Genomic DNA, 25208 nt, shown 5'->3' on the forward strand with positions numbered 1-25208 from the left:
CAGTCGTCCCTCATAACCCGAGAGAGAGAGAGAGAGAGAGAGAGAGAGAGAGAGAGAGAGAGAGAGAGAGAGAGAGAGAGAGAGAGAGACACGCCAACAACATGATAACAAGCGTTAGCATCCCAGGAATGCAAAGGTGAGGCAGGAGTGTGAACGTGGAGGATTGGAGAAGGCTGGACATCTATCAGCCTCAGCTCAGCTTCTCCAACGGTTCAAACTAGTACCCAAAACATCCCCACTGACAGCCTCCTGCCTAAGCCCCAGCCAGATAGTCTGGCCAAATGACCGGGCTGTGACGCCTACCCTCCCCAGGGCCAGGAAGGGGGCCGTGGGACAGGAAAACCCTTCTTAGAGCACTGTCCTCGAGCATAATGATGGTATTCATGAACTGGGTGGAAAACTTGGTCCAGAAACACAGGAACTATTTTTATAGGAACGGCTATCCCCAGGGCTTGGGGGGCAGTCGCGAGGCTTGGGGGGTTATGCCTATGCCCACCATGTGTGCTGTACGCTAGAGGGGCAGCGAGGTGGGCTTAGTGACCCCCCAGGCCTGGAACCCACGCATAAAGAGCAGGCAAGAGCGAATCCTGGGCCAGAAGGTGGCCGGTGAGGGTCCTAAATCGCCATCTCCCGGGTCCTCTTTTGTCATCCCAGACTGGCCCGAGATTTGGGGTCCGGAGCACTGCGGGATTTGTTCCTGGGGTGCCGACCAGACTGTATTCAGTCCCGGGAGCGTCCCAGAGGGGTCAGGCAAATAGCCCATTTAACTGCCTGAGACAGGAGTCACAAAGCACTGGGGTCTATTCTCTAGTGCGCACGCGCACGCCAGGGCCGCCGCCCGCCCCCCCCCCCTTTTTTCTCTCAGTAGCGGGATACAATCGCACCCGATAACGGAGCCCTCCACCACGCCGCCGAGAGGAGTGCTTCCGCCCGCAAGTAGCGCACCGGAAGCGGAAGCGCCTGCGTAGGCCGTCCCTCGGGCGGCCATCTTGGAGGCTGACCAGCGGCGGCGGCGGCGGCGGCGACGCTGCGGCGGGTGCGGTGGGCTAAGTCCCGGCGCGGGTGCAGCTCACGGCGCGGGCCCCACTCTTCCGCACCCTGCCCGGGCCTCGACCACGGCGAACCTGAACGCGGCGGCGGCCTGAGGGAGAGGGGAGCGCTCGTGCGCCGCGCGGGGCCTGGGGCCGCTCGTTCGCCCCGCCGGAGCCGGCCGCAGCGACGGGCGGGGACTCCTCGGGGACTCGGGGACGACGACTCGGCGCGTCCGGGTCCCGCTCGTTACGTCGCTGGCTGTGCCCCGACCCGGAGCGTCCCTGCGCGGACCCGAGGTCGGTTCCTGAGGGAGGGCGCTTGGGGTTCCTGGCTGGGCTTGGTCCGCCGGGCGCTTGAAATACTTCCCGGAGGAGCCGGGGTTGGCCTTTAAAAACGTGCCGGGGCCGAGTTGGTGATGCGGGGCCGGCGGCCGTTGAGTGGCCCCCTCTCGTCTTGAACAGTTAGAACCGAGGCTGCCTAGTGAGCCCAAACGGAACGGAGCGTGCCCACGGTTACGCCCTTGCGGGGAGTAGAACCCTTGACAGGAGGAGCGGGACAGGACCCTGCCCTTTTCGGGGGGGGGGGGGCAGAGTGAGGCCGGCGGGTGCTCACTGATTCACCTTTGCTAACTGCGGAGCCCCAACCCGTGACCTCACTTCAGTTTTAGTGTACATCACCCGGCAGGAGGTGTGTGTTTAACAAATCACTCAAGTTCCCAACAATTTATCGGATCCAGATAGACGAGGCCACAGGCCATTGTAAGCTAACAAGTGCATGCGAGTACGCACGCCTTTCCGTAAGGTCGTGGTACAAGGCTTCATTATCCATTCCAGGTGTGTGTAATGGTAATTTAGCTTCAGAAAAAAAAAAGAATTTTAGGGTTTATTTAATGGGACAGTCCTCTGTATGATCCTCAGGCAGGGTTAGGTCTAGGTCCTAGAACTTGGGATCTTTAGTCTGCACACCATGGTGTCCCTGAACCCAGTGTCAGCTCCATTCTCAGGTGTGTAAGAAAGTGGTATGAGCCTCTGGCTTCCTCCAGCTGTGAAGTAATCCTGGAGAAGGTAAAACTCCCTGAAAATCCTGGCCTTGGGTGTGTCGTGTACCCTTCTGATCAGTTAGGCCGAGGTCTTAGTCTACACTGTCACCTGACCTGTCTGTACTGGTGTGGGAGAGTGATGTCTTGAAAGAAAAGGAACTTGGATCTTGGCAAAGCCTGTCAGTGTCAGATGCCTTTGACTTTGAGGCAAGTCTGGTGTACATAGTGAATTCCAGGCCCGCCAGAGCTATGTATTTTAACATATGTATGAGTGCTCTATCTGTATGTACATCTGCATGTCAGAAGAAGACATCAGATCAAAGTATAGATGGTTGTGAGCCACCATGTGGTTGCTGGGAATTGAATTCAGGACCTCTGGAAGAGTGGACAATGCTCTTAACCTCTGAGCCATCTCTCTAGCCCCGTTTGTTTGTGACAGGGTTTCTCTGAGTAGCCCTGGACCTCACTCTATAGATCAGGCTGGCCTTGAACTCATAGAGATTTGCCTGTTTTGTCTCCCAAGTACCAGCATTAAAGGTATGTTCTGCCATCAAACTGGACACACACTGTCCCTCTCTACCCCTCTCTCTCCCCAGCCCTTCCTTTAAAGACAGGATCTTCAAAAAAGAAAAGAAAAAGACGTAGTCCAGGCCATCAGACTCTTAGCCTGGGATGGCTTTGAACTATGATCTTCTGCCTACAGATATGCACCACCATGCTCTGCTTATGTGGTGCCAGGAGTCAAACCAGGGCTCCATGCATGCTCGGCAAGCACTTCACCAACGTGTTACATTTGCAGCCTGGCACAACTAAATACTAGCTTCCTGTGTGTGTGCCCTGGCTGTGATTACACATGCTATCTGGTCGCTTAGCTGAATCCAGATACAGTTGTGTCTGTCTGCTCTTTACATGCAGGAGCATTAATGTCAGGGTGAACAAGGCCTGGTGTTGCGTGTGGATCATTAGATATTGCTTTGTTTCCTACTAGGTGCTGGGCAAGTTGAGCTCTGTGGCCTGCATGGATTCTGAAGCCAAGAACTTAGGGACAGTGCTTTCTGGAAGCATTTCTTTGCCATCCTGGACTGTAGCCTTGTTCCTGGTGTGAGCATTCTTGGAAACATGAGGCAAAAGCCTTTGATTCCACCAGGAAGGTCCTTGTGCACTGCACTCTTAGACATGGGAGGTGGGTAGTGTGCTTTTGAAGGACAGAGAAGGAGGCCCCTGAGGGGTGTCGCTCAGAGTAGGTAGGGAAGGCTATAGTGTATTTTCTACTAGTCCAAATTGGGCTGGGAAAGGATTGGCAAACAAAAAAAAGCTGTCGTCGTTTATGGAGTGGAGGGTTAAGCTGACTTCAGTGCATAAGATGAAGTGTGAAGAGACGGGTGGTTCTGTTGCTTGACAGGAAGGTAGTGTGTTCTTGCACTGTGGTTATAGGGTTGGAGGGAAGTGAGCAAGTCATGCGTGGATCGTGGGTCACTCATCTCCAAGATGAGAAGCCACATGGGCATGTTTGTTGAGACTGCACGAGAAAGGGTTGTGGTGGGTACCCTGGCGAGCCCTTCCTGCTGTAGGCCCTAAGGGAACAGGGTAAGCGTATGCCAAGCCCTGGTTGTCATGAGCCATCAGTATTGGTGGAGGATGCAGATGTAGTCTAGGGTACTACCAAGAAATTATTCAGGCCAAAGGCTTAAAAGTTGTTAACGCTCAAACAATATGTGTAAGAAATATTGGAGAGAGTGAAAGAACACATGGCTATCTGCTGGAAATAATGCATACTAGAACAGGTAGGTTTATCTAGTCTGGGAGATCAGGTTGGGGATCACTAGCTGTTTCTGGTGTCTGTTGAGGTCTAGGGTTACGGTTAGAGTGACCAGGCAACACTGTGTGAGACAGGTTAGGGATAGAGTGGCCAAGTAATAGTGGGAGGGGGCTGCAGTGGGCAGATCTGGGATTCCAGTGTCACAGATTTGGCTGTTTGTGACTGCCCATGTCTAACCTACTCTGCTTTTTTTCATTCAAATATATTTATTTATTTTTAGCAATGGGGAGGTGTGTGCCAACGCATGTGCTTAGAGGTCAGAGAACAGCTTGTGACAATCAGTTCTGTCATAGAGGTCCTGGGAATTGAATTCAGGTCATTAGACTTGGCAGCAAGTATCTTTACCCACTGAACCATCTCACCAGCCTAACATCTCCTCTTTAATTTGTATATCCCCAAATGGCCCCTTAATCGTATTTTAGACTAGTGGTATTCACACTTTATTTTTTGTTCAACTTTTTTGTATGTTTCTGTTTTAAATTATGAGACAAGAGAAAGTAGGAGTTCTTCTGACATCTGTGGCGGTAGGAGCCCTAACCCTCCATCGCTGCCTCTTTCTCACTTTCTAGAGTACAGCTGAGAAGTCTGAGTCCCCAATTCACTCCCCCACCCCTACTTTTTGAGACAGAGTCTCACTGTGTAGACTGGGCTGTCCTCAAAGTGAGATCTGCTTGCCTTTGCCTCACAAATGCACCACCACACGCAGCTGGTCTCTTCTCTTTAAAGGTTTTAAAGTTATATTTGTTTGTGGATGCATGTGTGTTTGTGCATGAGTGTGCATGTCTGTGGGCATGTGTGTGAAGGTCAGTGGACAATTTGCAGCAATTAGTTCTTTTCCTTCCACCATGTGGGTTTTGAGGATCACACTCTTTCATCAGTCTGCCTGGAAAACACTTTTACCTGCTTACTGAGAAAGCCCCAGTCCCTTCTCTGTAGCACTGTCATGGTCTCACTCCTCTATGTGCCCTTCACTGACCCTATGTTGAGGTCCCAGAGTGACCTTCCTAATAGATGGTCCTAGCACCTTAAGGTTAGGGCCTAAAACTCTTGGGATTCTCGAAGTTTGGCCTTTCCTCTCTGGCTACTCTTATTTATTTATTTATTTTTCTTTACTTTGTTTCAGCCCCTGCTTCACATGGTGACTAATGTGGTCCCCTAAATATGCCTTCTTTTCTGCTTAGTACCTGCATCTAGGTCTCTGAAAATTCTCATTTCTTTAGCCTCATATTATCTCTGTGCCTGCTGCTGTTACTTTTGACCAAGGATAAATGTATAACAGGCTTCCAGGGCCAGGAGAAGGGCTGTGGTGCTCACTAACTTCCTGTTGTGAAATGCCCACCGTTGCGCTGTTGCTGAACAGAGTTAAAGGATGTGGTGCAAGCTGGCTTCAGCCTGCCTACCCAGGTCCCCCTGAATGAAATGGGAATGCAGCTTCATGGTTATTTCTATCTTGCATCTGTGTTAGGACTTGGAATCATGTTGGATAAATGAAAGCCGTGGTGGTTCGGGATGTGTAGAAAAGAGAACTGAGGGAAGGGCTTGATGTTCATAGGCTGCAGAAGGAAGGCAGAGGTAGTCATCTGCTGGAGTTGTCTAGAGGAAGAAAGTCCTGTCTGTTCTGTTCTCTGAAAATAGAGATGCTTTTTTCCTTTTTAATAGATGAGCAATAACAGCAATAAGAGAGCTCCAACAACAGCAACACAAAGGTTGAAACAGGACTACCTTCGAATTAAGAAAGACCCGGTGCCTTACATCTGTGCGGAGCCCCTTCCTTCCAATATTCTTGAATGGTAAGAGTCTGCGTTCCTGCTCCCCTGCGTCAGTCACTCTTGCAGGTTCTGTAGTGCGCTGGCTGGTAGGCCTGGGCATGGCAGAGGCAGTCTAGTAACTGGAGTCCTGCTTGGCTGAGGCTAGGGCCAAAAAGAGGAATCGTGTGGGGTGGCTCTCATCGCAGGCTTTGGGATACAGCGCTCTCAGGTGTTGTACATGTGCATTAGGGTTAGGCTGCACATTGCTTCCTGACACTGGGAGTTAGCTGTCTAGGGGGCATTGGGGGCAAAGTCTTGACATTAATTCCTGTCTTTGACCCAAGCCAGGTAAGTGCTCCTGACTCTTGAGCTGGCAGGGATAGAGCCTGCAGAAAGGTTTGTTTCATAGTAGTTCTTTTCTGTGCTAAAAGCGTGGAGTCACTGGGTATGGTGGCAACCATCTTTAATCTTAGCACTTGGGGGCAAAGGCAGGCTGATCTCTGAATCTCTGAGTTCAAGGCCAGCCTGGTCTACAGAGAGAGTTCCAGAACAGACGAAGCTGCACACACAGAGACCCTGTCTCGAAGAAGAACAACAACAAAAGACGGGGCTCCCTTGAGTTCCAGGTCAGCTGGTACTGTGTAGCGAGGCCCCGTTAAGTTTGTTTTTAAAGACATGCTTGTTTTGAGGGATTTGATTTAAAAAAAAAAAACAAAAAACAAAACAACTTTAATACTTTTAGAGTCTTCCAAATCCAGAGGAAAAAATTTCTGAATTAAAAAGTATTTGGAGATTGGGTGTTGTTGACAAAAGAAATACATGAAGGGCTTCTTCGGTGACGTTAGAACTAACCCTGTTCCAGACGTAAAAATCAGATGTGGTCCCTAGGAGATGGTTGGTTGGTATGGGGCAGGTGTCATTGATGGCTTACTTCTTAGCTGGTTTGTGGGAATATCTCTGTTGTATGTAGAACTCCTCTTCAAGTGCTGGTTAGAGGTCTCTTGGGCCCCCTCTTTGACTTGCTAATGTGCTAGGAAGGACTTGTTTGAGATTTAAATTAAAGCAAACTTTTAAATCATATTCATTGTACTTGTGGGGGTCAGGGGTCAACCTTGGGAGTCGGTTCTCTCCTTCTACTGTATGGAGTCCTGGGACTTGAACTCAGATGATCAGATTGGCAGCATGTGCCTTTACCCACGAATCCATCTTACCAGCTCTCACTTAAGATTTGTTAGAACGAAAACCCAAAAGAGCAACAAAGGGAAGAGATGCGTGGGGTGAAGTCCATAGGAATGCAGACAGAAGCATCTGGATTCCTGGCTCTGGGCATTTGCTCAAAGCACATTTAGCTCCCCAACAGTGAACTTGGACAGCACATGTGACATGTCACTAAAGAAGCTCAACAGACCCTTGGTGCCCAGGTTCTGTGTGAGTGGCCATTAGTGCCTTCCATCCACTAACACCAAACTAGGAAGAAGGGTTCAGCATGAGTCATGATGTGTGTTTGTTGTCTTTTTGCGGAGGGTGGGGGGTATTGCCCCCAAACAGTGTCAGGTCTTTGGTGAGAATTTTGGAATTTTACTTAAGAGAATGCATGGTACACAGATCTGTAGCAGGTGTTAGCTACTTTGTGGGTTCTTCCTTACTCTATCCTTGTCCACCCCTTTTCCCCCGTCATTTCAACCTAACACTAGTAAGAGAAAAAAGAGTAGAGGAGAGGAAAGAGATCCCTGAATAAAGTGAGGGTCCAAGGCTACATTATCGTTAGACCACTTCCTGCTGTTTAGGGGTGTTGAGCCCCTCGGGGTAAGTTTGATCTTCACCATCAGGATATGTAATTTCCTCTTTGTGCGTGACTGCTTAACAAACTACAACCAACAACCTACCTATTGGGGCTCTAGCATTATTTATTTATTTATTTAAATTTTTTATTTAAATAATTTATTCACATTACATCTCAGTTGTTATCCCCACACTTGTATCTGTCCATTCCCCCCTCCCTCCCTCTTTCAGCCTTTCCCCTCCCCTAGGCCTGTGACAGAAGGAGACCTCCTCCCTCATGGCCTATCAGGTCTCATCCTGGTAGCCTGCTTACCTCTGAGTGCCACCAGACCTCCCCACAAGGGGGGAAAGTGGTCAAATAGGGGGGCACCATAATTCATGTCAGAGTCGGTCCCCACTCTCCACACCACTGTGGAGAATGTGCTGTCCATTGGCTAGATTTGAATAGGGGGTCTAGGTTTACTGCATGTATTGTCCTTGGTTGGTACAGTAGTTTGAGCAGACCCCCATGGGGGCTCTAACATTTATATATCTTCTGAAAAGTCTCCAGAATTCTAAACATCACATAATCGCAGAAGCTATCTGCAGCTGGCAAAACCACATCTCTGCCAGAGCAGGAGGCAAACCATAGCTGCTGTGAAGCAGCCCCATATTCCCACACCTGGGGTTAAAACAAAAACTTATTATATTTCTAGGCTTCTTTTTTAAAAAGAAACCAAAATTCTCACTACACAGATCAAGTAATTTGGTTCTCGTTCTCTCTCTCTCTCTCTCTCCCTCCCCCCCCCCCTCTCTCAGGCATTATGTTGTCCGAGGCCCTGAGATGACCCCTTATGAAGGTTAGTAGAAAAAAAATCTGAATTATTTCTATCAATGTAAACAACAGTCTTTCTATTTTGATTATGTAGCAGTTAAATCATATTTACCTGAATTGAATCTTATTATTTTACTAAGTCGTAGAAATATTTGCCCAGTTTAGTTTTGTTGGACTGTTTGTGACCGTCTGCACTTCCTCAGCTGCTTGTGTTGGTTAGAGGTGGAGATTTCATTTGTTTTGAGACAGAGTTCCTCTGTGTAGCCTTGGCTGTCCTGGGCTCGCTTTGTAGACCAGGCCGGCCTCGAACTCACAGCGATCCACCAGCCTCTGCCTCCCGAGTACTGGGATTAAAGGCTGCGCCACCACGCCCAGCTGACTTTTTTTTTAAAGGTGTATGGGTGTTTTCATGCCTATGTGTTTTGTGCCTGGTGCCCACAGAAGAGGGGTTGGATCTTGGATTTCTAGATGATTGTAATCTACCTTGTAGTTGCCGGGAATTGAATCTGGGTCCTCTTGCAAGAACAGCGAGTGCTTTTAACTGCTGAGCCATCTCTCTAGCCTAGAGAAAAACAGATTGTAATAAATAGTAAAACATTCTTCTGTTTCTTGTTTGTTTTTTGAGACAGGGGTTGGCTGTCCAGGCTGTCCTGGAACTCACTCTGTAGACCAGACTGACCTCAAATTCAGAGATCCATCTGCCTCTGCCTCTTGCATGCTGGGATTAAAAGTGTGCACCACCAGTGCTGGCCTTGTTATTCTGTTTATAAGGCCAAAGGGGGAAATTGTGCTAGGTACTTTTTAATGTTTTCAGAATAGTCTGGAGGTATGTGAGGCCTAGGAACACCCCAAGGACCCATCCAGGTCTCGTCTCTCTTACTACTTTCTAGTGTTGATCTGGCCTGATCCCTCAGGTAACCGGATACCACTGGGGCTATCAGTGATTTTGACAAATCAGTCCTTGAAACTGTCAGTCGGCAGATTTCTAGGGTCCTATGGCAAGACTGACGTCATCTCATAGGCAAGTCCAGGGCAAAGCATGGCCAGGGGAACAGTGCATCTGCTTCCAACCTCAGGCCTGACTTCAGGTAGTGAAGACAGCAGACCTTCACCTACACATGGAATCTGTGGAACACTTCAGAGAAGAGGCTTTAGAGTCAGTTGCCTGAATGTGGTTCTGCATGGCTCAGGGTTCCACCCTCTGTACAAACAGAATGAAAACAAAACTACTGCCTGGGACATTTGGATCAGAGCTTGGGTGGTTGAGAAAAGAAGGGCAAACTTAATTTCAGTTTGGCTGCTACTTTTTAAAAATTTTTGTATTTTTTGGTTTTTCGAGACAGGGTTTCTCTATGTAGCCTTGACTGGTTTTTTATTTTATTTTTAAAGATTGATTTATTATGAATACAGTGCTCCTTTGGAAGAGCAGCCAGTGTTCTTTTCTTTTCTTTTTGTTTTTTTGGTTTTGTTTTTGGTTTTTTGAGACAGGGTCTCTCTGTGTAGCTTTGGCTGTCCTAGACTCACTTTGTAGACCAGGCTGGCCTCGAACTCACAGCGATCCACCAGCCTCTGCCTCCCGAGTACTGGGATTAAAGGCGTGCGCCACCACGCCCGGCTGTAGCCAGTGTTCTTAATCTCTGAGCTGTCTCTCCAGCCCTGGCTGTTACTTCTTTAACATGTTGTCATTTGGCCCAGGAGTCCAAGTTGTGGGGTAATTAGTGCAGGAGAATGAGTCTGTGCAGACTGTGTGTGTGCATGACACGATCATGGTGCTGACACAGAACTTGCTGAGCCCCACAGCAGCCGCGTGTGGGTGAAATGAGGGAGCCATGCAGACCATGTGTCCTGAGGACTCCTTGAAATTTCTTTCGGTCAGTCCCTAACAGGTGTGATAGATGGGCATCTAAACAGTTGGTAAAAAAAAGATACACATAAAAAAAAAAACACACATCTAAAACACTTGATGTGTTTGACCTGCTTGAAGAACATAGAGAAATGAGTCGTGCTTATCTCTAGTGGGACACTATGGGAACTACTTTGGTTTTGAAGTTATTTTAGTTTTGGTATTTTTTGTTTTTAATTTTTAAATAGTGTGTGTGTGTGTGTGTGCGTGCGCGCGTGTGTGTGCGCGCACATGCGCACATAAATATATGTATGTAGCACCATGTGTATGCAGGAGCTTGTGGAGGTCAGTAGAGGTGTTAAATCCCCTGTAATTAGAGTTATCAACAGTTTTGAGTAGCTATATGGGTGGTTGGAACCAAACCCCAGGTCCTCTAAAAAAAACAGCAGGCAAGCTTAACTGCCTGCTTTTAAATTTAAAAGTAGGGGCTGGAGAGATGGCTCAGAGGTTAAGAACATTGGCTGCTCTTCCAAAACTGTTCCAAAGGCTGTTCACCCTTCAGGGCTACCCTCTTTCCTCCCCGTGTCCAGCTCATCCACTTCAACAAACCTTGGCTGGTCTAGTGCTAGGAGAGGTCTTGTCACACAATGCTTAAATGCTATTTTTTTAAACATTTATTTATTTATACAGTATTCTGCCTGCATTTATACCTACAGGCCAGAAGAGGGCACCTGATCACAGTATAGATGGTTGTGATCCACCATGTGGTTGCTGGGAGTTGAACTCAGGAGTTTTGGAAGAGCAGCCAGTGCTCTTAACTTCTGAGCCACCTCTCCAGCACCCCTAAGTCCAGTGTCATACCTGTCAGTACTGGTTCCCCTAATCTTTCATCCCTTGTCTTCTGTATATTCTCTGGGTACTGTTCCTCAGGCTGCCAGTTTACTGAACTCTTGTTATCCCCTCTTTATTGCCTCTCCTCAGCTGTCCCTACTCAGTGGGACTGACCTTTGGCAGCTGCAGACAACATTCTGTCAAAAGAACTCTTGTCTTGGCCAAGGGCTTTCCTCAGTCCTCAGTTTCTTGTCCTCTGGTTTATGTTGCCATTGATGACTACTTTGCTGATGAGCTCTTCTTTGATTTGAGGTATTCTGGTCCTTCCTCCTTGCCTTTCTAGGGGCTTCTCTGCAACTTTGTCCTGAGTTTTGTGACAGTCCTATATCTAGTGCTCTTGGGCACACCTACCCCAAGAGTGCAAAATTGACTTCTTATGGAAAATACGCTAAAAATTTACCACTAATTGTGGATTTAATGTGATCGTATGCATGCTTTAGGAATGTTAAGGCTTTACTCAAAAATTGACATGAAAGGAGAATTATGGGGGCTGAAGAGATGGCTCAGCGGTTAAGAGCACCGACTGCTCTTCCAGAGGTCATGAGTTCAATTCCCAGCAACCACATGGTGGCTCACAACCATCTTCTGGCCTACAGGTGTATATGCAGGCAGAGCATTGTGTACATAATAATAAATAAGTAACTCTTTAAAAAAAAAAAAAAAGAATTATGTGGAAGAGCCAGTTTCCCATATATTGTATGACTCTAGCAGTAGGACCAAGCAGTGGTGCAGGAAAATAGACTATAGAGCATAATGTAGAACAGAAACAGTGCCACATTACCAGGGTCATGATCACACAGCAAAAGCCATAGCCAGGCGTGGTAGTGCACACCGCCAAAGGCAGGTAGATCGCTGTGAGTTCCAGGCCAGCCTGGTCTACAAAGCAAGTCTAGGACAGCCAAGACCACACAGAGGGGCCCTGTCTCGAAAAACGGAAAACAAAACAAAAAACCAAAGCAAAAGCCATCAGTAAGGGAAGCATATCCTGACAAGATGGTCTTGAGCATAAGGGCATCTTATGGTTCTGCTGTGTCATCTGAGCTCTGTTCCTAGGCCTTATGCTGGCCCATCCCTCACAGACTCTTCTTGTGCTCTTCTTGGGTAGGCTTGTAGAGGGGCTGTTGCCGACTGTGCCATGGCAAGAGCTGTACTTGACTTGGGAGAGGGGTATCTGTGATATCTTTGTTAAAGTGTTTCCTGATACACCCTCATGCTTGGAGGGCGAGGCCTTTGGTTACCCACAAATCACTGGGCGAATAACTTAACCTGTGTTTTAAGTTAGGGATGTAGCTCAGTGATATAGTACTTGCTTAGCATGTGCAAAGCCTTAGGTCTAATCCACAGCATAACCAATCACTAAATAATGTGTATTTATACACAAAGAATCACATTTCAGTGTGGGTGTGGGTACACATGTGTATGCTAGTGTATACACTTACATGAGGAAGTGAGAGGAGAGTGTTAGGTCTCCCTGTTCCATTGACTCAGGGCTTCCCTGAGCCTGGAGCTCATTTATTTATTTATTTATTTATTTATTTTATGCCTGGTGTGGTGGCGCACGCCTTTAATCCCAGCACTTGGGAGGCAGAGGCAGCTGTATCGCAGTGAGTTCGAGGCCAGCCTGTTATACACAGTGAGTCCAGGACAGCCAAGGCTAAACAGAGAAACCCTGTCTCGAGTGCCCCCCCCCCATTTTTATTGTATGTATATGGTGCTGTATCTGCTTGTACACCTGCATGTCAGAAGAGGGCATCAGATCCCAGTATAGATGGTTGTGCACCACCATGTGGGTGCCAGGAGTTGAACTCAGGACCTCTGGAAAGAGCAGACCATGCTGTAATGACTGGGCTATATTTCTCCAGCCCTGGAGCTCTTGTTTTTCTGCTATACTAGTAGCCAGCAAGCCCCAGCAATCCATTTGTCTCCATCACTTTTATTGTTGGAGCTGCAGGCATGCATGGAGCGGTATCTGTCTTGTTATGTGGGTTCTAGAATCCAAACCCTGCTTCATGCTTGCTTAGCCAGCTCTTAATTGCTGGTCCATCTCTCTAGCCCTCAGTTATGTGTTCCTTAGTGCAAGTAGTCACTGATGTCCAGTAGCTTGTTTTCTTATCTAAATTTGCATTATGTTATGTGTCGTATAGATTCCTTTTCACCAAGCTCATTTCTGACATTCATTCTCGTGACCCTTTTCTCTGAAATGCAATGGGTGCCTCCTATTTTCCATCCCTGCAGACAAATGCTGGTGCTAGGACCCAAATGCAGTATTGGAGGGGACAGGGATCCATAGCAAGTTGTCTTCTGATCACTTGGTTCTCTGTAAGGGAGGAACATAAAGAGTTGGGAGCGAAGAGGGGTGTTTTGTGGCTGTAGTGGGGCAAGCAATAGTTACAGACTGCTGTGGGCATGGGCGTAAGAGATGAGGAGGCGGGCTGAGGTGTTGGAGTAGCGTGAACCCTGGAGAGTAAGGTCAGTAGTGAGCTAAGCTTGTGAGCCAGCACAGGAGCGGGCAGGGAGACACCGTCCATGGGCTTCGGAAGCCAGCTGGAAGCGGTAAGGCTGGTAGGAGTTGGGAAGCGGCTGCACTGGGTGTTGACAAGGCTAACAAGACTATTTCTTTTCATGTAGGTGGCTATTATCATGGAAAACTAATTTTTCCCAGAGAATTTCCATTTAAGCCTCCTAGTATTTACATGATAACCCCCAATGGAAGATTTAAGTGCAACACAAGGTAAGCTTCCAGGGCAATACTTTTGAGTTGTCTGTGGTCATGGGAAATGTGCATTCTTGCTCACAAAATCGCTTTTCTTTCAGGCTGTGTCTCTCCATCACAGATTTCCACCCAGACACCTGGAATCCAGCGTGGTCCGTCTCCACCATTCTAACAGGGCTCCTGAGCTTCATGGTGGAGAAGGGCCCCACCCTGGGCAGCATAGAGACCTCAGACTTCACGGTGAGGTGTGGCAGCGCCTGGGCTCATTCTGTCCTGAGACATGAGACAGCTTTTCTCTTGAGCAGGTGGAGGCTGTGTGGGTCTCCCACCAACCAGTTCCCTGTCCCTGGCCACACTGTAGAACTCTCTCTGCTTTGGCCGCCTCAGAACATGGCTCTTGGCCTCACTGTCCGTCTCTGTCTCCAGCTCTGCTTTTGTCTTTGCCAAGCATCACTGACACCCCTGTACTCGGCAGGGGACCTTGAAAGGACACCCAACACCTCTTCCCTGCTTGTTTTATTTCTCTGGCATTTAGCTAGCAGTCATGTTTGATAACAAAAATGTGAATGGACCCTCATAAGACTAATTGTTGAGAAGAGGAAACATTTTAGGTGCTTTCTATGATCATTGACTTTATAGTGGTCTGTTTTGAGATTTTGTTTTGCCATTAGGATCTCATTATTAGTGTAGAGTGGTCTGGAACTCACTATGTAGGGTGGGCTGACATTGAATCTCACCTCAGCCTCTTGCGTGCTGGGATTACAGTTGTGTTGATCACCATATCTAGCTTTTTTTTTTTTTTTTTTAGTTTTTCGAGACAAGGTCTCTCTGTGTTAGCCTTGGCTGTCCTGGACTCACTTTGTAGACCAGGCTGGCCTCGAACTCACAGCGATCCGCCTGCCTCTGCCTCCCGAGTGCTGGGATTACAGAAAAAAATTTTTTAAAATTAAAATTAGCCAGGCGGTTTTGGCACATTCTTTTAATCCCAGCACTCAGGAGGCAGAGGCAGGCGGATCTCTGAGTTTGAGGCCAGCCTGGTGTACAGAGTGAGTTCCAGGGCAGCTAGGACTACACAGAGAAACCCTGTCTCAAAAAACAAAACAAAACAAAATTAAAATTAGCTCTCTGGCTGATACCTCCCTTTTCTTTCTTCCTAGAAAAGACAGCTGGCAGCACAGAGCTTAGTGTTTAATTTAAAAGATAAAGTCTTTTGTGAATTATTCCCTGAAGTTGTGGAGGTAAGAAAGCAAAAGTTGGAACTTAGTTTTGTCTTCCCTTATGTTAATACACTTTCAAATCTAATGGTTTCCAAGGAGAAACTGTGTGTGTGTGTGTGTGCGCACCTCCCACTGTGTTCTGTGGGTGTTGCCCTCCTGGTTGCTGCAGGACATAGAGGGGAGGGGCATGTGCTGAGCATGCCTCTACATGCACACACACACTGATGTTGGGTGACAGAGATGGCTCTTCTTCAGGACCCTACAGTGCAGGGAAGACAGAGCCCAGGGGTGGGGGAGACCCTAGGGAACATATGCACACATGAGGGACTGAGTCTGTTCCCTCAGTGGCATGAAGCTTGCCAATCATTGGCCATCCCTCAAGGGATCCACCAGCAGTGGTTTCCTATGGCAAGAAGTGGGTGCATACTGTGCCACAAGTGTTCCCTCCTCTGGCTGGAGTTGAGGCCATGACAGTGAGCAACAGCTGGACAGTGGTGTCCCGCATGGCTCATCGCTGCTCAGCATAGCCGCCTTGAGGCGCAGGCACAGCGTAGTGACCCTGATGTCTTGCTTGGTTCTTCGCCTGTCAAGTGGGATGAAGAGCTGTTGAACTAGGGTCTGACGCAGGGGAGTGGAGTGCTGTGTTCTGGGTGGTAGCTCTGCAGTTATAAAATCTTGAGTTCTGCTTCCAAAGGAACAGGTTTATTAAGACAACTGAGGGTTTTTGTGTTTCTCTCTCAGGAAATTAAACAGAAACAGAAAGCACAAGATGAACTAAGTAGCAGGCCCCAGAATCTTCCCTTGCCAGACGTGGTTCCTGATGGGGAGATGCACCGTGGCCAGCATGGAATCCAGCTCCTCAATGGGCACGCACCCGCTGCCGGCCCAAACCTTGCTGGGCTCCCACAGGCCAATAGGCATCATGGACTCCTGGGCGGCGCTTTGGCGAACTTGTTTGTTATAGTTGGGTTTGCGGCCTTTGCCTACACGGTCAAGTATGTGCTGAGAAGCATAGCACAGGAGTGAGGCTCAAGAGCCACAACTACAGTTGCTGCTGAGGGACACAGGGGCCAGAGCACGATGCAGGCACGATGGACATGCTGCTGACCACTGGGTGGCCTGCCGGACTCCTAGGCTTCACTTTTTAAAAACCTTAAAAAGAAAGCAAAAACCAAAATGTGGTTTGGAAAAGATTGGAGGTTCTTAACTCCCTCTTGAGGCTGACGTGGACAGGGCCACTCACACTTTGGTTTTATTGCTTATCTCCTGTGTTGTCTTTTGGACCTGTTTAGTAAACCTTCCCCCCCCCCCCTTTTTTTTTTTCCATTTTATTAGATTTGGTCACTTAAAAATATAAAACTTTAATCCCTATCAAATACTCTGTGTGTGTTCTTAGTGGAGGAGCTGAAGGCCTCATGGGGGGGTGGCCGGTTCTGCAGACCTCCAGTGGGGCGAGCTGAGCTGGCTGGCTGGCTAACACCTGTAGATGGGGCATCTGGGAGAGAACTGCTTTGGCCTCGTTGTAAAACTGCTTATGACTGAGAAAATACTTAGAGAAAGAAAGTGCTTGGTTTTAGAGTAGAAAAGTGAACTTGCTCTCTGACCACAAGGTGTCACACTTAGAACAGGGCTGAGGACTACAGCGAGGGCTGGGGGGTTGGGTCTGGTGTTGCTGTCACTCTTAGTGTTTCTTCCTTCTTTCTGCTCCCTTGTGTGATGGAGAAGTAGGGCCCCTGGGTGCCTTACATCCAGATGGCCAGAAGCCTGTAGTCTTCCTGTATTGGTGGACAGTGGAGAACTCAAGTCCCTGTGGGCTGGGTCTGTGTATTTGGAGGCTTCTCCAACTTCTTTCGTTTATCTTAAGGTAGGCTACACCATTCTTGCCAGGGGACCTATGTTAGGTGTTGATTTCTACAGATTATGGAAAAGGCAGTTGCCCAGAAAACACACCAGGCTTAAGAGTCTGAGCTGGCAAGTTCTCAGTCTTTACATGCTCCTAACCCTTACGGCCATCACCTTACCTTGTAGTATTTGTGTTTAATGGATCTGCAGTAGTTTGACATTAGTAAGGCACCAGGTGGAGCAGTGACATTGTCTGGGTTGGGCAAGAGGCTCCTAAACTAGCCTCCTCGCAGCCCAATAGGAAAGCTGTAGTGCAGTGTGTGGTCATCTTTCATTCAGCTCTGTAATTTACAACTAGTAAATACCATGTAGCCTCTCCTGAAAAGTCTTTAGCTGCATACACCTTTGTTCTTAAATGGTATGCAGCCTGTGTTAGTGTCCTTCCCTGGTAGGCTGTGCTTGCTTGGGGGTAGGAAATACTGCTGACAAGAGGTCGGTTGACAGCCCCTAGCTGGGCCTGGGCCTGTGCATGGTCCTAGTGATGAGCCCTGCAGACTTGTGCTTCCCCCTAGCACCACACGTTAGTCTTTCCCTGGTCCTGAGCGCTCTGCTGCACTTAGGTAACTTTCTTGTTCCCTGACGTTCTTAAAAGACAGAAAGTTGGCGGATGTGGTGCACAAGTCTGTAATTCCAGCACTCAGGCCAAGGCAGAAGATTACAGTGAGTTTGATGTCAGCCTGGTCTACAGAGTGAGTCCAGAACAGCCAAGACCCTGTCTCGAAAAACAAAAAATAAATAATAAAAGACAGGATGTTACCAGATTTAGAGTGTTCTCTGTATGTGAAATTTCAGCTCTTCTCCTTCTCCCCACTTTGGGGGAAGTTGGGGGTTTCAAGACAGGGTTTCTCCATGTAGCCTTGGCTGTCCTGGACCTGCTTTGTAGACCAGGCTGGCCCGGACCTCACAGAGATCCGCTGACGTCTGCTTCCCCTAAGTGCTGGCATCACAGGTGTGAAATCTGAACTCTTAACAGTCCAGAATGAAAGTCTTAGAAAGTAAAAATCTTAGAAAGAAAATCTTAGAAACCTGCACTCTGACCACACGTTGTCACACTTGGTGGTGTAGTTGGAGACTGCTGAGAAGGCTCCCCTCTTGCAGCTCCTTTGAGTGCTACAGGACCCTGTAGTGTCCCCTGTGTGTTGCTTGCACTGACCCCAAATAAAAGGTGACCTTTTTTTTTGATCAAGCATGTCTGACTTTGTGTGTTTCCCTTCTTGGGAGAAGTCACTGGCTGGCAGTTGGCAGCCTGGACTGCCCTCCGTTAGCCCTCCCTTCCCAAAGCTTACATCCTATTGTTACCTGTTTGTTTTGGTTTTGCAAGACAGAGTTTCTCTGTGTAGCCCTGGCTATCCTGGAACTTGCTCTGTAGACCAGGCTGGCCTCAAATTTAGAGATCCACCTGCCTCTCCCTCTGGAGTGCTGGGATTAAAGGTATGCGCCGCCACCACCGTCTGGCTTCTACTGTTATTTAAAAAGAGGAGTCCCTTGGAAGGAAATGTCCCTATTCTCTGCCAACTCTTGTTCCTCCCCTGAGACAAAACAACTCCCGGGCAGCCTTTGGGAATTTCTCTTTTAATAGCTTCATGTATCTCAGGCTGGCCTGAACGTACTATGTACCTGAGGCTGGCCTTGAATTCTTCTCTGTCTGCCTCCTAGGTGCTGGGATTTTAGGCCTGACTGGCCTTTGGGAATTTGATTCTTAAGGAGTGAGAGGGAGGGTCTTCCTTGCAGAGTGAGCCAATACAGTCCTGCAGAGCTGTTTTCTCCAGGGTGTGGGGTCTGAGAGCCAGAAGCTGGACCTGGTCCTCCTGGAGGTTAACCTGGTCAGGGTTCTTGTGAACCAAAGTAGGATCCTTTTGGTTATTTCCCAAGTTGTTTGTGGCAGGGAGATGTTGAAGCTGCAAAACTGGTAACTTGAGTCCATCTCCAGCCAAACGAAGTGCCCTACTGTGCTGTCTCTATGGCAGGATGAAACTAGCCTTCTAGTCTGCCTGCTTAAATAAAACTGCCTGCAAGACGGAGCTGGGAAATCCCATTACCAGTAAGGTCAGGCCACCAGGATATAGGTGGACTGCATCTGCAAGAGGTCTTTGGGCTGAGGTACTTGGCCCTCCCCGAACCCTCAGCCTTGAATGTGGGGCATAGACGTTGTCTGTCTTGACCTATCTACGCTGGGTACAGATCACCACCACACATCAAATGCTGGTGCCCCCTCATCCATTGTGGCGTCTCCAGTAACATAAGGACCAAAGACACTTGAGGCTCTGCTGTTCCTGGAGCTGACAGTGCCTGGGAGCCAGGAACAGGAGAGATGGGCACTTTCCTTACGTTCTCCCCCACTCCAGCTTTGCTAGGCTTCTGACTGGGTGTGGCCTGGAGCTGGGATGGCTTGCTTGGTGTGGGAGTTGACGGGGCTCCATTCTAGAACACTCTGTTTATCAAAGACCCACACCCACTGGAGCTGGTGGGTGTCGGGGATGCTGCTCTAGTTGGAGGTCATCTGGCTATTGGGAATCCTGGCTTAGTCTTACAAAGGCCCCACCCCACCCCCCCACCCCCCCTACCCCCCCACCCCCCCCACCCGTCTCATAGTCACTGAGCCCCAGGCACTCAAAGGCTTGGCTGGGAGGGGCAAGCAACCAGATGATGGAGATGTTCTAGGATGGGGGCTGTTTCTGGGCTTCTTGGCCTGAATGAAGTGTGTGGGAAGGTCTGGGAGATTTGTACACAGCTTCCTAAAGTGAACTAATCACATGGGACTCTGTCCTGAAGGTGTGGATATGAAAGATGCCACAGAGTTGATGTTAACAGTCCACCACCTCCAGCTTAACTAAATAGAAATCCTGCTGCAAAGAGGCCAGGGACTGTTTGGACAGGGGAAATGCAATCCAGCTCCTCCCTACTCCTTAGAAAGAGGTGATGGAATCGTAGGGGTCCCGCCCCGGTCCCGCCCCACCCCGCCCCGCCCCACCTCACCTCGCCGCCGTGGAAGGTCTCTGGAGTCCTAGGAGCCGCACAGACCTGGGAAGGAGGGAGGGCTCATTTGGTGGTGGGGACGCCTGCATGGGCACTGAGCAGGAGGGGAGGCCGCCAAGACATTAGCTCTCTGCCGCACTCTGGCTCGTCCTGTAGACAAGCACCAGCGGCAGCTGGGCTCATCCCTGGGCCTCACCCCGCGCAGGGGCTGTGAATGTCGCCGCCCCCATGAGAACACTGGCCTGGCCTCCTATCCCTGAGCCTCTGCTTGCGGAGACTGAGCCATGTGGGTCTGGGCCTGGGCTGCTGGAGCCCTGCTCTGGCTACAGACTGCAGGAGTCGGGGCGCGGCAGGAACCCAAGAAGCCTCGGCAGCTGGCTGTGCGTGTGGAGTTCCCCAATATTACCACATCCAACCACGAGGGATTGCCAAGCTCCTTCAAGGTAGGCGCCGGCAGGGAAGCATGCGAGTGTGCGGCTCCACCCAGACAGCTCTGCTCCCCCGTTTCCAGGCTGCACTGCCGGAGACCTTGACCACTTACGGGTTTGCTTCAGGCAGGCAGGACAGGGCCTGATCTGTGGGGGAAGTCTCCTTCTGCCTATGCCTAGTGGGGCAACAGTTGACCGTTCGAGGCCTCAGTGTGCCTTTCAGTAGCCTGGTGCCATTAGGTTTAATTGCTATTTCAGGTGAAGGTCGGGAAGGACTTCGGGCAGGCTAATGGATATGTCATTTTACTACCATAACTCCTGAAGTAGGCAGTAGCCTGACTGGCCTGCCCCTGTGCTTTCCAGGGGTCTCAAAGCCCCTACTGCTGCCATCCTAGGTGCCCCCAGGGCAGGAAGGGAAACAACCGTTACCCACACATGAGCCCCCTGCCTCTCTCCTTGTAGGGTGTCTCTGTCAGCCAGCTTGGCTGCCTCTCAGCCATATCAGTCTACATCAAGCCTGAGGCCCCATTTCCTGACAGGCAGGCTGAGGCAGTGTAAGCTGTGGGCTGCATTCTGAGTGGCCCTCCTTAGGTGCTAGGGAAGGGAGGATGGTGGTGGCAGTGCTCTCTGCCCTGCCCAGGGTGGCCTTTTCAGAGATAAGGCAGTGGAAAGTTTGGGGAGATGTTGTCACGCGTGGGGCTTCCCTGCCCTTTACGCCGGAGATGGTCTTGGCGTACATCTCTCTGCAGCCTTTACCCTCAGCTCAGCTGTGTCTGATGCTCTCGGCACCAAGGTGTCCAACAGATACCAATAGAGAACTTTGGTGCTTTCAGACGGATTTACATCTGTTCCTAGGACCCAAGGGGGAAACAGTGTTTGCCTGTCCTTCCTAGCTCACTGACCTGTCTGAAGGAGAACATTTTTTATCTCTGGTTAGGATCTCCAGTACCCACTCTGGTCTTACTCAGGACTGGCCTTGTGCTATGCCAGGGCCCTTGGCTTACTCTGGTCAATGAAGGCAGGATCATCCTGAAGCAACTAGACTGCCACCCTCCTGCCCATCACACACACACACACACACACATACTCACACACACACACACACACACTCACACACACACCACACACACATACACACACCACACACACACCACACACACACACACACACCACACACACACCACACACACACCACACACACACACACACACACCACACACACTCACACACACATACACACTCACACACACCACACACACTCACACATACACACACACCACACACACACACACTCACACACACACACTCTCACACACACACACACACACACTCTCACACACACACACACACCACACACTCACACACACACACACTCACACACACCACACACACTCACACATACACACACATACACACTCACACACACCACACACACACACTCACACACACACTCACACACACACACACACACACACACACACTCACACACACACACACACACCACACACACACTCACACACATCCTAATTGTCCCCGGAGATGGGCTTGGCTGTTACTAAGCATACTCTACCCAGCCATATCCATTATTTAAGGCCAAACCTTGTCAGAGACACATGAGGGTTGCCCCATGTGAGCCCATATGGCCTTCATGGGAGCGGGGGCCAGGGGAGTTGTCATTTTCACAGAGGCCCCAGATCTCACCTTGCCTATTCTCTCTCCATCCCTAACACACACCCTGGGGACATAAAGGTTCTGATTACCAAGGGATAGTCCCTTTGGGCCATGACCTGAGCTATCCCCGTGACTTCTTCCTATGTACCTGAATCCCTCACAGATCTATCTGTGAGGTATATTAGGACAGAGGTCAGAGGCCTGGTGTTCAGGGGACTAGCCTTGCTTCTCTGGCTTTTCAGCCACCAGAGGCCTCTGGGCCTGAGCTCTCAGATGCCCACATGACGTGGCTGAACTTTGTCCGCCGGCCAGATGATGGGGCCTCTCGGAAACGGTGCCGTGGCCGGGACAAGAAGTCGGTAAGGCCCTGAGCTGTGTGGCACCAGCCGTTATGAGTTCCTTTCAGCTTCTGAGCCCAGGGAAGGGGGTGACTGGGGCACCTACTCAGATTCACTTTATTTTACCTCTTCCAGCGAGGCTTCTCAGGTCTCCCAGGGCCCCCGGGACCCCCTGGCCCTCCTGGTCCCCCTGGTTCCCCTCGTGTGGAATTCACCCCAGAGGCCTTGCTGCAGGAATTTCAAGAGATGCTAAAAGGTAAGACTACCTTCCGTCCAGCCACTTTCAGAAGCCTAGAAAGCTCTTTCAGGGCTAGCAGAGGCCTGACCCAAAGTGGCCCTCCTTACAGAGGCTGCGGAACTTCGATTCTCAGGGCTACCAGACACATTGTTACCCCAGAAACCCAGCCAGCAGCTGGTGGTTGAAGCCTTCCACTGCCGCTTGAAAGGCCCTGTGCTAGTGGACAAGAAGACGCTGGTGGAGCTGAAAGGATTCCAGGCCGTGAGTGGGAACACAAGCCAAAACAATTCTATCCTTTGTGCTTATATATGAAGGGGACAGGATACAGGGGTGGTCCCCTATTGGCAAGATGGTCCCACAGATACCACTAGACAGTTGCCAGACACATGCCTACAGTGGGCCCTAGAGATGCTGTTGCAGAGGGCAGGGTCAGCCTTTGTGAGAGTTAGAAGTTCCAGTGTGTCTTACCTCATACTAAGGCAAAAGTGGAGCCAAGTATCACCATCTTCTGTGATAGCTCTTGGGGTCCCACTGGGTCCTAGAACCTTTGCTCTAAGGCTCACATGGGTGTAAAGACTCAGGTCGGCCCTGTCCTTTCCACAAAGAAAATGAGGCCCAGGAACGACCTTTTTTTGGGTTGCGCTGTAGGTACCTTGCTTGGCTAGAGTGTACATGGTGAGGGTCCAGGCCCTGAACCCAGCCAGTCACCTCCTGCTCTCCACAGCCTACTACCCAGGGTGCCTTCCTGCGAGGATCTGGCCTGAGCCTGGCCTTGGGCCGATTCACAGCCCCAGTCTCTGCCATCTTCCAGTTTTCCGCCAGCCTGCACGTGGGTGAGCCAGCCTGATGTGCAGTATGGGTAGTGGGTAGGTTATCCCTCGAGGGTGGTACCTCAGAGATGCCGTCTGCTGTTCTTGAGGCCAGCCACCCTCAGCCCCGGCAGACACTTGGGCCTGTTCTGGGCAGTGTCTGGAAGCACCTTCTACCTGCTGCTCTCTCCATAGACCACAGTGAACTGCAGGGCAGAGGCCGGTTGCGTACCCGGGACATGATCCGTGTCCTCATCTGTATTGAGTCCCTGTGTCATCGCCACACGTGAGTGAGTCCTCCTGCCCACCATAATCCTCTGGTGTCTGTCCTTGGACTGGGTTCACAAGTTGCCACCTTGAGGGGTGTCTGGGCACCATGGGCCAGTGGCCTCAACACTGTTGCCCTGTGGTGCTATGCCCAGGTCCCTGGAGGCTGTATCAGGCCTGGAGAGCAACAGCAGGGTCTTCACAGTGCAGGTTCAGGGGCTGCTGCAGCTGCAGGTAAGGGCATTACAGGCTCAGGCAACAGGAGGGTGGGTCTCTCTAGCCTGGGGGGTGGGGGGAGGCGGCTTACAGCCTAGTGGAAGTAGTTGCTCAAGACCTTTGAACCCTTGTATCTAGGAGGGTGATGCTTGGTTAGGATGTTTTTAGCTCTGTATGTACAGTGGCTCAACTTTTGGGGAGTATTGGCTCCAAATGCTATCCCAGTGGGTGGGTAGGCTTCTAGGTTGGGGCCACCCACCAATGATGATGCCCACTATGTGATGTCTTCAGTCTGGACAGTATGTCTCTGTGTTCGTGGACAACAGTTCTGGGGCAGTCCTCACCGTCCAGAACAGCTCCAGCTTCTCCGGACTACTTTTGGGTACATAGGGGAGCTGAAGAGACAACTGAGGAGCCAACACCTTGCTTCTTAGAGGAGCTGAAAAGGACTGCTTTCCAGTTAATAGCCTTCATAGCAATAAAGAACTCCAGACTTTTTCATCTCTCCTGGGTGCTGTCTGGTTATTGTGTTGGTAGAAGTGGTGACCAAGTGGCCAAGATATGAACGGGAGAATACATAGCAAGCAGAAGACTGTCCGCATGGGACCCCTGAGCAGAGTGTAGCCACCACGAGGGACCAGAGCGACGTTGTCTCACACGGTCTCCAGATAGACTTCCAGCCAGTGAGGGGAGAAGCGGGGAGCCAGCAGAGCTCCCTGGCAGTTTCTCTACATGCTGGGGACTGAGCTGACCCTCAGGCGGAGGCAGGCAGATCTCTGAGTTTAAGGCCAGCCTGGCTACAGAGTGAGTTCCAGTACAGCCAACATAAACCCTTCCTCAAAAATAAAACAAAAAAACAAAGTCTCAAGCTGGGCGTGGTGGCGCACACCTTTAATCCCAGCACTTGGGAGGCAGAGGCAGGTGGATTGCTGTGAGTTTCTGTAAAATTAAAAAGCAAGTTAAAAAACAAGTTATTTCAAGAGAAAAAAACTGACAGTCACAATCAAAGCAAAACCAAAGCCAAGAGTGTAAAAAGTTCCGTGCTTCCGTCTGGGATCAGTCCCACTTCTGGTCTTGCCATCCATGTACAGCTTCTTTCTGAGGCTCAAGATGGCGCCCACACCTGTTGCTGTCCTCAGCGATCACCTTGTGGTGCTGGCATCGCCAAAATGCTGGGCTCTAATCCTCACCACAACCCTGTCAGTCCTGGAGCTTTTTACTGCAACTCACTCTGGCCTCTGCTGTTTTCCGTGCCCCTTCATGCCTTCAAAATCAGTCCTGCCTGGGGAAACCGCGTACGTGTTACCAGGTACAGCTGGTAGCACAAGGCACAGCCTTGGCTGCTTCTAGGAACTGAGGAACTGAGGGTTTCCCCTCAGTAATGGTGGCCGCCTCTTTCTCCTCTTCTTTTTTTCTTTCTTTCTTGCTATCACTTTACAGCCCAGTCCTAGCCCCCTCCCTCCTC

At 49.9% G+C, this 25208-nt stretch overlaps 2 protein-coding genes across 6 annotated transcripts; both read left to right on the forward strand.

Moving 5' to 3' along the window:
- The first annotated feature begins 964 nt into the window (after positions 1-964).
- UBE2J2 (ubiquitin conjugating enzyme E2 J2) lies at positions 965-16274 on the forward strand. 5 transcript variants are annotated; one of them, XM_084786307.1, is made up of 8 exons: positions 966-1328; positions 3060-3254; positions 5550-5680; positions 8219-8259; positions 13597-13699; positions 13783-13921; positions 14839-14919; positions 15640-16274. In XM_084786307.1, the coding sequence occupies exons 3-8, from the start codon at positions 5550-5552 to the stop codon at positions 15922-15924; spliced, it is 780 nt and encodes a 259-aa protein (XP_084642433.1). In that variant the 5' UTR covers positions 966-1328; positions 3060-3254; the 3' UTR covers positions 15925-16274. The 5 variants fall into 5 exon arrangements, with proteins under 5 accessions (XP_084642435.1, XP_084642433.1, XP_084642432.1 ...); XM_084786306.1 differs by having other exon boundaries at positions 3060-3222; XM_084786308.1 differs by having other exon boundaries at positions 3060-3172.
- A 3466-nt stretch (positions 16275-19740) lies between these two features.
- On the forward strand, positions 19741-24244 carry C1QTNF12 (C1q and TNF related 12). The gene is made up of 8 exons (XM_084785367.1): positions 19741-20219; positions 22118-22234; positions 22349-22469; positions 22561-22712; positions 23176-23284; positions 23456-23546; positions 23683-23761; positions 24035-24244. Exons 1-8 carry the CDS (start codon positions 20061-20063, stop codon positions 24131-24133), a joined length of 927 nt encoding a protein of 308 aa, XP_084641493.1. The 5' UTR covers positions 19741-20060; the 3' UTR covers positions 24134-24244.
- Positions 24245-25208: the final 964 nt, after the last annotated feature.

This window comes from Acomys minous, assembly GCF_964271855.1.
Source record: "Acomys minous genome assembly, chromosome: 6".
In the NCBI taxonomy this organism is placed as follows: domain Eukaryota; kingdom Metazoa; phylum Chordata; class Mammalia; order Rodentia; family Muridae; genus Acomys; species Acomys minous.